General features: G+C 35.1%; 2 protein-coding genes across 2 annotated transcripts in view; both read left to right on the forward strand.

Annotated features, from left to right (window-relative positions):
- The window catches only part of Git (ARF GTPase-activating protein GIT1), a 497,129-nt gene that overhangs the window by 283,564 nt on the left and 196,136 nt on the right, over nt 1–17,429 (forward strand). The gene's annotated exons all lie outside the window — the stretch shown is intronic.
- PolE1 (DNA polymerase epsilon catalytic subunit 1) overlaps nt 1–17,429 on the forward strand; it is a 129,240-nt gene that overhangs the window by 87,838 nt on the left and 23,973 nt on the right. The window contains exons 16-21 of the mRNA XM_089089651.1: nt 2,374–2,581; nt 4,266–4,510; nt 5,964–6,292; nt 9,163–9,282; nt 11,747–12,000; nt 13,454–13,602. Of these exons, the coding sequence (XP_088945777.1) occupies nt 2,374–2,581; nt 4,266–4,510; nt 5,964–6,292; nt 9,163–9,282; nt 11,747–12,000; nt 13,454–13,602 (1,305 nt within the window). The remainder of the gene's footprint in view (nt 1–2,373; nt 2,582–4,265; nt 4,511–5,963; nt 6,293–9,162; nt 9,283–11,746; nt 12,001–13,453; nt 13,603–17,429) is intronic.

A 17,429-nucleotide genomic window follows, 5' to 3' on the forward strand; every position in this document is an offset into this window, starting at 1 on the left:
GGAAGTAAGAATAAATATTCTTGTGTAGCCTCTTGTGTGTGCGGATATATCTCCTCCTTGAATTAATGTCATCAGTAAATCTACCAGATAAGATCGTCAGATCTCTTTGGGGTGGTGGAACTGACCCCAACTTTTTGGGGAGGGAAAAACAAGGGATATGTAAATTCCTGCCATCAAGGCATCTAAATAAAGGTTAATTGGATCTCAACCAAATGTAATTAGAAGTGAAAGTCAGTAACCTAGTGGTGCTTTTTTCAGGGTTCATACCCTACCTTACCTTGGTTAGGGGAAAGCACCTGTCTTCTATCCCGAAATCTTCCAGATGGTGTCTTTGGTCCTGATCAAAACTAGGAAGAATCTATAGTTTAGTACCTTCTAAGTGACTTTTGGAAATCAGGGCCGTATAGAATCTTTGTCAGGGAAGGAAAGAGGGGGAAAGATATCCTAAGTTAATTTCATCTATAGGCCTCTCCAAAGAGGCCGTCGGATCTCAACGAAAGTTGATAAAAGGTGTCATATATTGTTCTCTTTAAAGCTCAGGGGTGCAGAACCAGTCTGGGTCAAAAATAATAATGGAAAATGCTTATGTAGCTTTTTGAAAATGGTAAGAAAAAAGCTCTAGTTTTGTAAGCAAATGGCACTCCAGCCTTTCTTGGAATCGAGCGGTGGTTGGGGTTGACTGTGTTAGATTCTGTTCGCTTTAGATTTCATTTATTCATTCGTTTTAATTTTTGTTTATTATAAGTTTGAATTGATTATTTGTTTAATTTCCATTTGTTTTAGGTTCCAATTATTTGTTTCAAATCTGGCGTAGTGTATGAGATTATTTCTGCTCGTTTTACAGGCCATGGAGCCTTCGGGGGGATTAGTATAGTCTATTATTTTATGTGTCTTTCAGTATGAATAAATCGCATCGTGGGTTAATGTATAGTTTTTCACTTTGAGTCGAATATTTTTGGAAGGTTAGCTTTTTTTAGATAACGAGTATGGGAAATGTGCAAAAGCTACTGTGTGCTGCTGAATAATTACTCTTTGGTAAATTGCACACGAAGTTATGTCTTGTAGTCTTTGAGATTGAAAATTTTGGAATGTTTGTAAATAAAACTAAAAGTTTTGTTAAATTAATTTGTTGTTATTTTAAACATCTATAAAAATCTGTAGTTAAAAGCTATGCAAAATTTGCTTCCAGGATCACGACAGGTCTACTCCACCTCTTCCATCTTCCCTCTGCACCATTTTTCCCACAAAGGTGGTATCAGGTCCAGGTTTCCCAAGAGGCGCGCATAGGGACACTAGCTCTTACTTCCCACTAAGATTAATCGAGAACCTTCTTGAAGATTTATTAATGACAAGAATTGAGGTACCACTCTCGGAGAGGTCATCTCGGTTTCATGTTTCGAAAAAACATAACTAACAGGAATAAATTCCATTTCTTACTAAGTTTGCCTTATTTCCGGAAACCCATTTTAAAAAAAGTTCTGATGAGTAGAATGTTTTATTCTTTTCCTTCCACAGTGATTGAATTAGTCTTCAAATCTCTGAAAGTTACCTCTCATCAGCTTTTGTTAAGATTTGACGACATCTTATGGTAGATGTCCTGATGAAAAGAATTTTTAATCTCACTCGCTCTGATAGGTACGATGGTAAGAATTTAGGAACCTCTTCCTTCGAAGTGGCCGGATAGGGAATGAAATAAGGGAATAATATCCCAAATGATGCAGTAAGGATACTCAGTCTTACTTTTATCAAGTTCGATTAAATACTTGCAGCTCCTACTGATATGTGCCACGGTAACAAAAACTTAGTCCCCCTGCCCTTTTTCTTCTCCATACAAGTGAGACCAGATTCTGATCCCCAAAAATCTTAATGAGGAGACTAGATCTTATTTCCCACCAAGCTTGGCCAGAATCAAATGATAACATTCTCTTCGGGTCGATGTCCAGGACAAGAATCAAGGGACCACCCTGATTAATTTCGGTATGTGTCTGGACGACCAAAGGATACAACTAGGACTCTAGCTCTTATTTTCCATCAGGTTTGATTGAGATCAAACGTTGATTCTGGTAAATCTGCTGAATACGAGATTTTAGAAAAAGTAAGTTTAAAGATGACCTTCTGGGGACTGTTCTGACTTTGAAGCTGCTCCACATGGCGACGGATGGAGCTTTTTGGTAGGTATTCTAAGTTCTTATTGCACTACTTCTTACAACTAGGTAATGGTTAACTCGTAATATAATAAACGATAGACCTAGAAAAATCAATATACCAATGGACATTTTAGTACTTTTGTTTTTGTTGCTAATAATCTTTAAGTTTAGAGCTTTTGCCGTGATTCTATAGCAAAGATTGTTTATTGTTGGTTTGTTTTTTTAGGCTCTTCAAAAGACAAGTGAACGTAGTGCTACTTCTCTTCGAGCTACAGAGGATGACGTAGTGAGTGCAGTGCCTAGGACAATGAATACTGGCACAATTGGTAGCTTCCTCCGTAGAGCACAGCGGACCTTGTTGAGCAATCCTTGGCAGATTATTCAGATTGCTTCTATTAATAATTCTGGGACTTTTCGTCTATGGGCTTTAGTTGGTTAGTTTATTTTGTTTTTATTGTGGACCCGTGGCATAGTGATCCGTGGTAGACTTTTCCAATGGTTTCTAGAAATAACTCTGAAACTTTGGCCCGTAGGATTTAGTCTTGTGTATTTGTTAAAGTTTTTTTCTTTCAAAATACGTTTCGTTAAGTGGTATGTAAAAGACAATTAAACTTGTTGATTTTAAAACTTTATGTACACTTATTGACACGATGAGTTTGTTTCAAAAACCTAACCTCTTATATACAAAATCAAAGAAAAAAAAGGACAAAGTGACATATCAATATACAAAATATAAATTCACAGATAGGGATATAAAACTGTCCTGATCTTAAGTAGCAGAATTCTTCTACTCAAAAAACCAGTTTATTCTAGAAAATTAATTTATTATTATACATAAATAAACCCGAGTTGCAAGACAAACTAACAAGACCACTGAGCTTGGCAGGTAGAGGGGTTTACAATCTTGGGGGGGGGTGTCTGAAGGGGGAGGGGAAGAAACAAAATACGCATCAAATATCATGGTGTTTAAAAAATGTAAATGTGGTTACTTGAATTAATCAGGAAGGAAAAACAAATTTCTAACCCAAAATATTTGATTTACTTACAGGTGCGAGATTGAATCTATGTCGATTTCCTAGGTCCCGTGATCTTACTTCTGAATCCGAGTGTCAGCCACTAAAGGGTATTGCACTGAGTTGTAAACCACCACAGTCTAATTTCAAGCAGGACACTCCTGAAAGGGCAAACCTCCTTGTAGCCAAGATCGCTAATTTTTTTTATATCTGAAATAAGGAGCACGTTTAAAAGAATGCCATGAATGAATAAAAATTCAAATTCATATATTTGATTAGCCTCCGAAATTCAAGAGTATAAAGAAAAAAGTTTCATTCGCATAAAATACACCTAGAGGACGAATCGAAAAAAGATACCAAGTTGAAGGTCTTTTAAGCTTTTTTCAGGTGAACACGCATAAAATTTGGGGTAACAAAACTGAAATATCACGAGGCGGGGGGCATCAGGGTTTTAGAAATGTCTAGGTGGGGCATGGACCAAAATCGGATGGGAACCACTGCTCTAGACCTTGCGTCCACTTTTTACTAATGCAGCTTAAAGGCAATTTTCATTGGGTGTTGGGTTTTGTCTTTTGTAGAAATTCCTTTGTATCATCCTAGCAAGACTGTATCCAGGAGGGAAGCGCAGGGGCGTCCGTGGGGGGGGGGGGGGTGCTGCCCCCCCTCAACCTCATTGGCATTGGGTAAAATTTTCGGCGAAGGTGAAAATTTTGGCAGAAATTTTGCTAAATTGCCCGAAATTTCGCAAAATTCTTGATTTCTGCAGAAAATTCGGCATAAATCAGGTAGCGATTCGGTAAAATTTAAGAATATCACCCCCCCCCCCCAATAAAGTGAGCCTCAGGACGCCCCGGGGGACGGGGGGGGGGGTAATCTGAAATGGTTGTCTTTGAAATGTTTGTCTGACTCATATAAACGTAACAAAAATGCATATAAGTGATTTTTGTTGCGTTCTAAAGTTTTTTCTGTTCCCCCGCTCCCGAAAAAATACTCACTCCCCAAACAAAAATCCTAAATACGGCCCTGCAACCTTGTAATTAATGAAATATTAAATAGTTGGATGTATCTTCATAGTGCTTTCTTTTCTTGGACTTTGTTTTAATAGGTAATGAGCTTCATCAACTCAAATTAACGGTCCCGCGTGTGTTTTATATCAATCAGCGGGCTCCGAAGACAGTTCCAGAATCTGAAGGGCTCCTATGGAGGAAGTCAAATAAAATTCTACCCAGAGCTCATCCAGTTATGAATCTGTATGAATACACTGTTCCAGAAGATATCTATCAAGAACATAGTTCTTCCATTAATGCAGAACTTTCAACACCTGACATTGAAGGAATATATGAAACTCAGGTAAAATATGCATTCCTTTCTGTTTAGTTTAAGTCTTTTTAATTTGCTTTTTGCAGAATTAATATGTAAACGTAGTGATTTACGAATTGAAGGACGCTATACCAATCGAATCGTCGTTATCATTAAAAAAGTAAAATTCGAAATTGTTTTATTAAGTATTATCTTTTCTTGAAAAACGAAAACGTAAACTGCTTTCTAAAATCAAAATGCATTCCCCGTAAAAAAATAAAAGGTTCTTAGCTATATACATTATATGTGGCCATCAACAATACTATATTGATCGATGACATCTGTGAAATCACTAAATGCTCTGATTCATTTATTCTTGTCTGAAATGCAATCTTTGCCATCGTTTTCCATGCAATTCAGTAAATTGGAATCCATATGGCTCAAAACTTGGTTTATTTAGGCAGTGGGATTTTAGATGACCTTAAATTCTGTTGGATCTTCTCGATTTCGGCTTTGTTGTTGTAAATCATCTGAAAAGAGATCAAAGCTTCAATTTAGTAAATTAACATCCTTTCCCATTTTAGAAGGCTTTATGCAAACTGATCATATTAGCCTATAGAAAAAACTCGATAAGGAGTATGTAGACAAAATTTTCTTGAAATACTTGTCTCAAAAATTGCTAATAAGAATTTTGAATCCCTGCTTTCTGGGGAAATAATTTTTCGGCAGAAAATTATGTCTCGAAAAGGCTTTTAATTTTTTTTATAAATTATTTTGGAACCAATTAGACTTTATAGCTGATGATGGATATTTGAGCCATTCAGAAATTAATCAGTTTATGCACTGTTTGAGATTTTAGCGTCAAAACAGTCAGCGACCCATAATTTACAAATTCACAAGAATATAAATTTGTAAATAATGAACATACGCTATATAAAACGTGGAACAATGTTTTTCCGTTGTAAAGTGCGTAATTTCTTTGTTTTTTCTTTTTTAGAGTCAATTTGACTTAGTCCATTTTATCGGTGCAGCTTGGGAGGGATTGGGAGAGTGGTGCCCCTCCCCCTCGCGGGGGAATGAGGAGAAATTTTTGAAATATATCTAAAGAGGACAATGAGAAATTATTCCATTATTGTGGGTAAAAACGAAACCCCTAGTAGTAATCCCCCCTCCTACCAAAAACACTTTTTAACAGAAAATAAATTTAAAATACTTTTTTTTATCTATTTAGCTTCACCATGTTATTACTGCTAGAAAAAAATAACAAAAAAACAGCAAAAAACAGATAAGTGTCAGCGAAGGTTCTAGAAACGTATTTAAATCGATAATAACTAATTTAAATAAATAATAAATGTTCGATGCAAATCCCTTTGTAAATGAGGGTCTAAGATGGCTAGATTTTATAGAGCTTTTTGGTTTAACGTATGCTAGAATGACATACGTTCTTCTGAAAAAAAAATTCAATTTTCTAGTATTCTTCTATCTTTTTTTTTTGTGATTACAGGTCCCACTAGAATTCCGCGCTTTGGTGAATCTCGGTTGTGTATGCACGGTGGACAAGGATGCTGCCCGTTTGTTAGCTGCCAAACCAGACACGGATACGTTTGCCTTGAACCAGTTGGTTTTCAGGAGTGTAGCCCAGTATTCTTACTTAGAAAATTGGGGGAATAGTCTAAAACAGATATACTTCTATCATCACAAATCTGGATATAAGCAGTTGTTTGCTTTGTTTTTCACGGTGACTCAAAAAGCGGTGTTTTTTGTATTAGACACGGTCAGAAATAATCAAATGCCAAACCTTGGAAATATGTATGAAGAAGAGAGATTTTCAAAGTAAGTGGCTTGTATAAGATTAGTATAACTGCCTTTCTATCAAATTGATTCATTATTGATATAAGGATTTTTTTTGCTTCGTTCTTTTATTCTTCCTGCATTCCTCGGAATTTCCTTTTTTCCTTTCATGCAATTAGAATTACATTATTTAGCTTATCTATATTCCCAGTTATAGACCATCAGTCTTAGCACTTGATTTTTAATTGGTCTTGATTTCTGATTTCTGACAATATTGCCAGAAAACGATATACAGTAATTGCCAGTACCCACGCACTGGGATTAAACAGTTATCTGGCTGATTTTACAGAAACAATGCAGTTGTTATTATGTCTTGGAGGCTAGCGGGACTGAATCAGATCCAGGATCGTCACATTTTCTTGTTAAGAAGAGTTTCTAATAGAACTTTGGGTGATTTGCTTGAAATTAAAAAAAAACGCACAGTGTGCTATCAACTATATTGATTATTATAATGTGATAGTATATGCCACAGAGGGTAATAATCATTACTAGTTATTTTAGGTTGTTGATTATCTTTTTTTGGACAATGCTTGAGTTGCTGTGTCTTTTTTTCTCTTTCGCTGACATAAAAATATAACATAACCATAATGCAACAAAAAAAGAAAAACTTCCGTAACTCTGGACCACTGCATATAAATAATATAACAGTAAGATCACGGCTCAATGATTTTTGGCTACTACATTCTCGGGGCGTACAAACAGCTTCTCCCATTTAATATGCCATCAGCGGTCCACTATATATTACCCTTTAACGCGTATTTTGGCAGAAACTTTCTCAAAATGCCTTTCAAATCAACTCGAAACCTACTTGTAATTCCTTAAAACATCTAATAATAGCATTGCACTGCTAATTATCGATTTTTATATATGTATTAGAATAAATTAATTTAAGATAAGATTCTTTAAAATTTAGTGTTACAACGTTGAAGCCAAGTTTTACGTTCAAGAGAAATCTGACTTGTCTGCCCGTGAAAAAGTCGATTGTTGCTTATGTTTATAGTTGTTTAAATGTTCTCCGGAGCACTCGTATCTCGGTCTGGATTTTTACAATGGTTGATATAGGGAATGATCATACTATATTATATTTATATACAGTGCTGTGGACCTTCAAACTGTTAGTCTAATTATTATTTTCACTTACTTAGAAATCATACTTAAATTCATGCAAAACAGGCTGTGTTATTTTAAAAGGTATTATTTCCTATCAAATTAAAAATTATAGTCTACGTGGTGAAATCATAATTCTCGATCGATTGGTTCAGTCTCTTTTCCTGGATCTGTTTTGATTGTCTCGATACAATCGAAATATAATCTCGATAAGTCCTTCACTTTCGCTTTATTATTAGTTGTTTTGTTTTTTATTCCTAAATTTGCGGTGCCAGGTATAATTAAATATCCTGTCTGCCGCTAGTCTTTTATCGAGGTTTTAGATGACTGTTGAACCTTCTTTTGAAAGAGTCAACAACGAAACTTTTAGAAAAACCTTTCCCAGGAAGATTATTCCAGATCGAAGTGCAACGTCGAATGAAGCTGTTCTTTAGATACTGTGCTCTTGGCGTGCCAACCTCAAGATAATTGGACTGAGCTGTGTGTCCTCGTGTCTCTCTTGTAAGTTGGACAATGGGGATACTGCAAAGCTCTAGAGAAGGAGGTAAATTTATGTACTTGTAGAAAACATCGATTGACGCTACATCAAATCTCTCACTAACAGACTACAGAGTCGTGGGGAACGAATTAACCTGCCCTATTATGGATATTTTGAAGTTGTGCCGACAACGTTTTCGGAGCACCTTCATACAAGAGGCATCCATACTCGGAGATAGGCCTTATGCAAGATTTGTAAAGTGGAATGATCAAGCTGAGCGGTAGAAGGTTTTCGCAGTGACGGGTCATTCCCAGCTTTCTTGTGCAGCAGGTTTTCACCCGATTTAGATGGGTCTTCCAAGAGAAATCTGTGGAGAATTGGATTCCGAGGAGACGAAGCTCGTCGATTTTCTTTATAGCTTCATTCATGAAGATGAAGTTGAGGTGTATTCCCGGGACTTTTGATCAAGGGATCATCAGCTCTTTTGTTTTCAGTGTATTGGAACTGACCATCCAGGCATCGGACCACTTTCCAAAATATCTGTCTGTAAGGATGGGGAGGCTTGGATTGGGTCTTCATGTTTTTGGGATGACTACATGTGTCTTGGTCTCAGTTTTGGAGAAGGAATACATCAAAGATAAGTCAAAAACCCATAAAAATATGCTTCGAAGCAGTAAAGAGAAAAGAAGAGGTCTGACTTTATCTATCTTTTATTGCCAGACGAATCCGCAAAAAATGTTGAAATTATTGATTCCTAGAAATAATCACATGTGTATCGTGTTCGAAGTAAGAAAAAAAAAATCCTTCTCCAAAACTGAAGTCATTCAATCTTGTCGGTCTTTCTCCAGAAGACGCATTTCCAGATGCATACTTACTTTGTAGACGGTAGGCAGAGACTGGCCATGATTGACCAAAAATGCTTCAGTATCTCTAGGAGTTTTTTCTGTGCTTTATACAAAAATTAAGCGACACTTTTCATCTGAACACTGGTTTTTTCGCAGTTGTTTCTTATTTAAGTCTTTAAATGGAATTCTCCTAAAAAACTCCCGAATCTAGTTTTTGCTCTTCTTTACAACTATGAATATGGATGCACTCTCCTTGGTTTTGCGCAAGACGAGATATTCCTTGATTTTGACATTTAATGTCAAACTTGACGGTTGCTTATATTGAATTGCTTAATATTGGAATAATCCTTGATTTTGTTCCTTTGAAATTTCGCGTTTTCCATTGATAACAGCTAGTCTCATCAATTTTCATAATCTTTCAGAATTCACAAAGGCAAGGATGTTGAAAGTTTACCAGCTACTGGCTATAAGTTCACTGTCCAATCGGAAAATGACATAAGAATGGTGTATCGTGGGATACAACGACAAATTCAAGCATATAAGTAGGATTCTTTTTCTTATTATTGGTGTTAATGTTAATAGTGATCGAAAATCAAATATTTAAAGGGTAGGGCAATAGTAAGTTCTTTTATCGAGAACAATACCTACAAATAATCGATATGTAATGATATGTGGTAATCTTGTGAATCATGTACTGAGTCTGACTGGCCAATATTTGGTCTTCGACCTAAGATTTAACCCATTCACAAATGGCAGTCTGATTGGCAAAGACCCAAATAGAATAGGAGTATCAGGATCCGTATTGTTCCAAAGCCTTTCTGAACAACAACATATTAGCCTTCAATTATAATGATCTGTTTAAATAGAAATACAGATATCAAATTTTAAAGTGTATTAAATAAAAAAAAACAAGTTTTTTTTAACTGAAAGTAAGGAGCAGCATTAAAACTTAAAACGAACAGAAATTATTCCGTATGTGAAAGGGGCTGTCCCCTCGTCAACGCCTCGCTTTTTGTGCTAAAGTTTTTTATTGTTTTAAAAAATAGAGTTGTGAGAAAGAGTCTAACTTTAGTGTAAAGAGCGAGGCGTTGAGGAGGGGGCAGCCCCTTTGATTACGGAATAATTTCTGTTCGTTTTAAGTTTTAAAAAACTGTTTTTTTGTTTAATTTTTGAAGGTTTTCTAATTAATGGAGGTTTTGATTTTGGCTCACCGTAAATGAATAATTAAAAAAAAATTGCGTATTAATTTTACTTTTATTTGGTTAAATGGTTTTCTCGAAAGTTGTTTTTTATTATTATTTACGAACGTTTTTATTAGTAATAAATATACGTAGCTTACGAATTAACTTACGCAACTAACCTCTATATCCATATATTTTAATATGTATATTAGGGGTTCGTCCCCTAGTCAATACCTCGCTCTTTACGCTAAAGTTCGAATTTTCTTCAAATTCTTTAAAAATGACCCTTAATCACAAAGGCCGTTAATTAGAATAAATAGCTCTTATGAAAGTACAAAAAAATCTTTGGCTTAAAAAGCGAGGTATTGACTAGGGGGCGAACCCAATCATATACTTAATAATTTCTGTTCGTTTTAAGTTTTGATGTTGCTCCTTACTTTCAGTTGAAAAACTTGTTTATTTTTTTATTTAATTTCTGATCGTTTTTTTGCATAATGCTGGAAATCCGGCGCCCCCTTCGTAGCAATACCCCTCCCCCCATGAAAACTTCCTCCATGGAACTCATATAACCCCCGACCCCCCCCCCCCCCAGTAACAGAAAAAAATCCACCTTGAAAACGTCTGTATACTTCCCAATAACCAATATTATATGTAAACATTAGTTAAAGTTCATAACTTTCAGCCCTCCACCCAGGGACTTCGGGGGATTAAGTCATCCTAAAAGACATAATTATTATATTGTCGATCATGCTGAACAAAATGGCCATCTCAAATTTTGATCCAACAACTGGGAAAGAATGAGCGTGGGAGGGGCCCCAGTTGCCCTCCACTTTTTGGTCACTTAAAAAGGGCACTAGAACTTTTAATTTCCGTTTGAATGAGCCCTCCCAGGATATTCTAGGAATACTGGGTCGATACGATCACCCCTGGGAAAGAAAAAATAAATAAATAAACACCATCCATGATCTTTCTTCTGGCAAAAAAAAATACAAAATTCCACATTTTTGCAGATAGGAGCTTGAAACCTCTACAGTAGGGTTCGCTGATACGCTGAATCTGATGGTGTGTTTTTCATTTAGGCTCTATAGCTTTTAGGGGGTCTTTCCCCCTTTTTTCGAAAATCAGCCAAATTTTCTCAGGTGCGTAACTTTTGATGGGTAGGACTAAACTTGATGAAACTTACCGTATATATTTGAAATCAGTATTAAAATCTGATTCTTTTGATGTATCTATTGGTATCAAATCTCGTTTTTTAGAGTTTCGGTTACTATTGAGCCGGGTCGCTCCTTACATACAGTTCGTTACCACGAACTGTTTGATTACCTGACCGAGATGATAATGTGAACTATATCAAAATTTTGAAAAATAATTTTGTGTGAAAAAGTCTGATACCTAACGATTAAGTCTAGGCTTGCCGAAAATTAAGGGGGAGGAAATTTTTTAAATCTTAGGGAAGCAATTTTGTTGGTTTTTACAGTTTTTTGCATGAAAATTCCAAAAAATGGGACTTTCTATGAAAATACAAAAAAAGGTATTTTTCAAAATCCAGGGGAGGGTGCAAAAAATCTAGGGGGTACATTCCCCCTGTCCCTCTCAATTGAAATCACTGTTCACACAGAGTTGCAAATACTGATCCATCATTGCATATTCTTATTGCTTCAAGGCTTATATAAATAACGCTTGCAATTTTAGCCAAGAATTTTTTTTTTCATACAAATCAAGGGGATTAAAACATTAAAGTAATGAACAATCATAAAAATGTATTCTTTAGAAAGAAATTTCGTTGCTTTCATCCTCAAATTAATCATGAGATATTTTTTTCCAGGGACGAGAAACGTGGCCCTACTCTTGCTGCTGTTCAAAGTTCATTATACACTTTGAGCGCCTTGGTAAATGCTATTCCGCTTTTTGGCGATTTTCCATTAGTGCCTGTACACGCACCGGCAGAGCGTGAAAACTTATATGCTGTTTTAGAATGGCAAAAAGTTGCGGCAAGAGTGTGCATCAAGAGCTTTCTTCGATACAATAGCATATTAGAAGGATCTTTGGAGCAGAGTCGATATTTTCATGTTCCGCTTGGTAAGCAGATCCCTTTTTTCTTTTTGTCAAAGGGAAACTTACGATTGCCCTTTCTTCTTTTGTGGGCAACCTATGAACGTGGAAACTGGTGCTAGTGTTGACAAAAAAAATCACTAACGCCATCCTTGTAGTGTTGGACGTTTCTTGGCATATTTTTTCAATCTTCGTAATTACGTTATCTTTAGAAGCATAGATCGGACACTTGTTACTACTACTAATAATTGATGCCAGATCAAGTCCACGGGAAGTAATGACTCGTACTTCTTAGTCCCAGCCTCTTTATCTTTGGACTTCCGTCATAGGGCATCCCTTCTACAGTTGCCTTCTAATTTCATATTTCCAAATTATTTTCTTTAACCTTTATCTTGCCTTTTTAGGATAACTCAACCCCCAAGAATGCGAAAAAAAAGAATTGAAAGAATTAAAACAAAATACTAAAATAAATACTATAGGATATTCTCCAACACGTATTTACCTACGTTTCGGATATTAGATAGAATATTCCAAAATCCATTATTTTATCCATTCTTTTTATTTGTCATATTTTCCTTTTGGTACATGTGAGGGAATTTCCGGAAGGAACTGTCCATGAAGGGGGGAGGACGGGGGGTTAATTTTGCAGGAGGAATCAGCCTAGCACCTTTATAATGTTGTTTGACGGCTCGGGATGTTCCTCTTGGTACGTATTGGGTACGTTGGAAATTTTAGGGCTATTGGTGTTTAATTTTGGTTGGCTATTGGTTGATTTAACGTTCATATACTAGGCTAATTGTTGCAATTGTTTTGTCTGTTACCATAGCCCTCTAGTTTTTTTGCAATAAATGTTTGTGTCATATCTTCAAGATTATTTAAATTCCATTTAATAAAAATACATGTAGGTTTAAAAACAACGGTAAATATCCTATGTTACCATGTAAGGATCGTGAGAAAGATGCTGCAAACCTATATAGATGTCAGCGCTGTGAAAATCTTTTGTGAAAATTTGTGAAAATAGAAATCTGTTAGTTTATATCCAGTTATAACTCAGACGAGAAGCAACTTGTTATCATTTCCCTTGGAATAAGAACAAAGTGAACTTTTTAACTTAAAAATAGTTTGAATGGTATATGTTCTAAATTATAAACTAAAGAATCTTACGAAATAGCATTCTCGGCTCACCTATCCAAGTATTTTCTTATAGATATTAGTTTGAAGCCGCTTGTTAGGCTGACTTGCAATTTTTGCAAATGGGAAGGTTAAATGAGTGCCAGCTTTTCAGAAGAGAGTGAAAACGGATTTTTTTATTTTTTTTATTTTTATTTTATTTTTCTTCCTGTTTGGGTGTTTCAGCAAGAATGTCAATTCTATCTAAATGATCATTCTGTTTAATATGAACAAATGTTTTGTAATCTGGTGTCCTTTCTTATGCTTATCATTGATAATATACATTACTTTTATCATTATTTTACTGTAGGTAATCTTCCGTCGGATGCTACATTTTTTGGAGCTGATCTTTTCTACACTAGACATTTGCAAAAACAGAATTTTGTTCTCTGGGTTTCTCAGAGTGAAAGACCGGATCTTGGAGGAAAAGAAGAAGATGATTCGAGAATGCTGACTGAAGTATTTTTTCTTTCTCTTTCACTACTTTTTGTCTTTTTCTACCGTTTATTATCGGTAGAAATCTTGGTCGTTTTTTACGTTAGCTTATCTCTTCATATTCTGTCTTATCTCTTTTTCTGTTGTATTGTCAGTAAAGTGCATGAATTATGGTGGAAAAGTATATTTAGCTCCTAGAAAATTGATTCGTGCTTCTAATGTATTTCTTATGCTGAAATCGAACAACAACTCAGAATTTGTGCATCACCCACAGTTTTGCCCTAATAATGTTTTTGATTTTTCTTTGTTTAAAAAAAAAAAAAAAAAAAAACTTTGAAAAAGCACTACGCAAAAATTTTGGGCTCTGGAAATTTTACGGGTGCATGTTTGAATTTAATTTTGAAAGATATATTCAAATAATATAGTTTAGTACTTGAGCCTTCCCCCTCCTCCTCACAATAAAAGCTTTGTTTTTTGGGAGTTTTTTCTTGGTGTAGTTAACACCAGTGTTTGTAGATCTCCGGTTATTCGTATTTCTGTTGATTCTTTCCTCTTTTTTCTATAGAAGAAATTCTTTTTTAATATTTTAGAAAATTTTCTACTGTAGATTTGAATTTTAAGTTTGACATTTTAACCTGCCTTTTTATAGTTTCAGAACTATTTGCCCTATAATATTTAACTTTTTCATATTTTTTTGTTGGAACTTTGATTTTCAGACGAAATAACATCATTATACAAAAATGATGGGTTCTAGAAAAAATACGCGTCAGTTTTTTTAATTTACCATACAAAACTGCTTTGGAAAATGTTCTTCAACCATGGTTCTTTTTTTCTTCGAAATAATAAATAATTTCTAAAACTACACTGGCTGTGTATGACAAAATGAAAAAAAAAATGTCAAGAAGAAAAAACGAGGATATTTCCAGCCATTGAAGAAAGGTTGGATCAATTTGCAGATATTTCGGTCGAGACATCTGCTCGACCGTCCTCAGTGCACAAAGAGTAAAAAATATATGTATAAAAGTTCTAAGGACAAAATAAAAACAAAACACTAAGTTAAAATAGGCCTTCTCCAATCAACGGTGAGAGGGTAACTAAATAAAAGGATGAACGTTGAAGGGCTATTCAAACCTGGGAAGTCATTTTGGGTAAACCGTTTTTGAACGCTAATCGCTTACCGGGTGTATTATTATCAGAAATTTGATGTGAAATAGTAGTTAGTGAACAAAAATTATACGTAAGATTGGAATTTATAAGTTCATTATAAATGGGACTTATGTAAGTTCCACCGGTATCTCTATTAACTATGCCAGTAAATTAATGGGATGTTCATTACAAAATAAAACGTTCTTGAGATAGTTCAGTTCCATATTTTTAGAACTCGATCAACTAAGGATATAACCACTGCTCTTTTTGCACAGGGGGGGGGGGGTGTGAAAGAAATCGTTATGCATAGGCTATCGTTCTATAAATCAAAAATCTAAGAATAATAGGCTTTTCGAGAATTAAAACGTCTAGAAAAGGTAGTTTATTGTTATGTTCTAACTTTAAGGTGAACTGAAGTTATGATTCTAACGTATTAAGATGTGTCAAAAAGGTGTTAAGTTACGTCTCTCCCTGCTCCCACACAGTCAACTACAAACTGTCCCCAGAAGTGGTGCTTCAAAGCAAAAGAATTCAGAGCAGAAGTTTTGAAAGTCCATTTTAAGATCTGAAACTATTGGAGGGAATCCAGCCTTCCTCTCATTCCCTTTCTAATATCCCCCCCCCCCCCAAAAGTGCACATGGTGTCTGATCAAAATTTTTAGATTAACATTTTGGTCAAATTAGTCAAAAGGTTGAATGAACATGCCTTCAGGAATGACATGACCCCCCCCCCCTCCTCCTTCCCCTGGGGAAGAGGGCCGTAAATCTATGCAGGTTGTCAGTTGTTTACTCATAGGTATTATAATCAAAAACGGGGGGCAAGTTTGGATATCCAATTGGCTCGAAAATGTCTTAGGTCCTTCTCTGAGCCATACAATCATGCATTTGGTCGGGAGCAAAAGGGTGTTAGGGGGCCTTGAAAAGAGCGTAAAAACGTATTGTCTCTAAATGACAAAAACCTATTGGTCAGGTGTAAAACAAGGCAGCTCAAGACAAGCTGTGCACCTGATTCTTCAAATGATTCTTGGCATTATATTTTTATTTTTACTTTTTTAACGACAAATCGGACATCTTTTTAATAAATTATCTAAAAATGTATTTATTTAAATAAACAAGCAGGTACAACAAAATATGATTCAATAAGATTCTTATAATAAAATGTTTGATCAATAGTGGCCTATATTCAAGAGTGTAATAGTATGGGTGTCAGGATGGCTTCAGCCCTGTAGAAACAACAAGCAACAGTAATGTTTATGAATGTTAAATTAACTAGATAATTACATAATAAGTAGAGTAGCTGGAGATACTTCTTATGAAGTTAGAAATAAAATTTCCTTCTTGCCCCTCAAAACCTAAAAGTTTCTAATCGACTCCTCTAGCCGTCCCGAGATGCTGCAGATACCCTATTTGGCTAACCTGGGGACTTGGAGTCATTTCGATTCACATCACTACTTCACCGATTCTAAAACTTGAAAGTATTTTTTCTTTCCGAAAAATACACATATAGTTTTCTGTATACTATTTTCTATTTGTTTAAATTCTGTTTTAAGATTCCATACATTTTATAGTTTTATTTAATATAATTTTCACTTAATAAATGAAGAGAATTTTAAGCGAAACTATACATAAGTATGAACGTAATAAAGCTATGAATAATGTAATTCAGAAATTAAGACGAGAAAATACTATTGAAAGAACGAAATGTGCATACGCTGAGTTTGGGAATGAACCTGTTATTCCAATTGATTATATTAATGAACTTGTTGACATCTTTGCTCCTAAGCGGTTTGGTGCTATTACAAGTAATATGAAAGTGAAAAAAGGGAAAAAAGTTACGATTTTGAAAGCTTCTGATGGAAAAGATAAAATGGAAATTATAACTTTCATGTAGAGGTTAAAAAGTGAACAGTCTATGCTGAAAGTCTATGCTTTTATGCCTTGTATTTTTTGGCTAACCACCTATTTTAAAATTTAATTTACATCGGGAACTCGTTAAAATGGGGGAAATTAAATAGAAACTGGAACTGAAAAGGTTAAAGCTGAAAGTTTCTGTTGGTGGTCCAAAATTGGCTATGTACATACAACTGGTGCCCCGGGGTTTCCTAAATCATTTGCAGTTATTTGGTTAATTTTTTGACTGCAGTCTAATTAACTGCCATTCACTTCACTCAAATTCCAGTTAGTCCCATTTCTGAACTTTTGACGCGTAGTCCTATTTAGGTTTCTTCCCTGAACTTAAAGGTATTGTTAATTAAAGCTTCTTAAAATAGCTACAATAGTTCTTTTAACTAGTTAATTAAGACAACTTTTACCACAAATTAAGTTTTCCCAAGAAAAGCAAATAACTAAAATAAATGAAACCCAAAACGAACAGAAATTACAATAAATAACCGAGTCAAATTCAAACCGAGCAGAAATTAACCCGAGTTGGACTCAAAACCCCTATGCCTTCTCAAGGCCAGAACATAATTTGCACTTTACTGAAAAAATATAAATGGTTTTACTTTTATAACTTTAATAAATCAAATAGTATTAACATTTTTACTTTCTTTGATAGCTTGGATACACTTACGCTATTTTGAGTTGGTTAAATTTTAAGAGCAGAAGTGGTCCCGAAAGTTTGAACATAATACCCTCAGTCGTTCTTGGGATACTGCTGAGATGCCTTATTGGGAATTAGCATTAACACAGTTCATTTTGATTTA

The sequence above is a fragment of the Artemia sp. Qi Xiang Cuo genome, chromosome 5, assembly GCF_049724085.1.
Source record: "Artemia sp. Qi Xiang Cuo chromosome 5, ASM4972408v1, whole genome shotgun sequence".
Classification (NCBI taxonomy): domain Eukaryota; kingdom Metazoa; phylum Arthropoda; class Branchiopoda; order Anostraca; family Artemiidae; genus Artemia; species Artemia sp. Qi Xiang Cuo.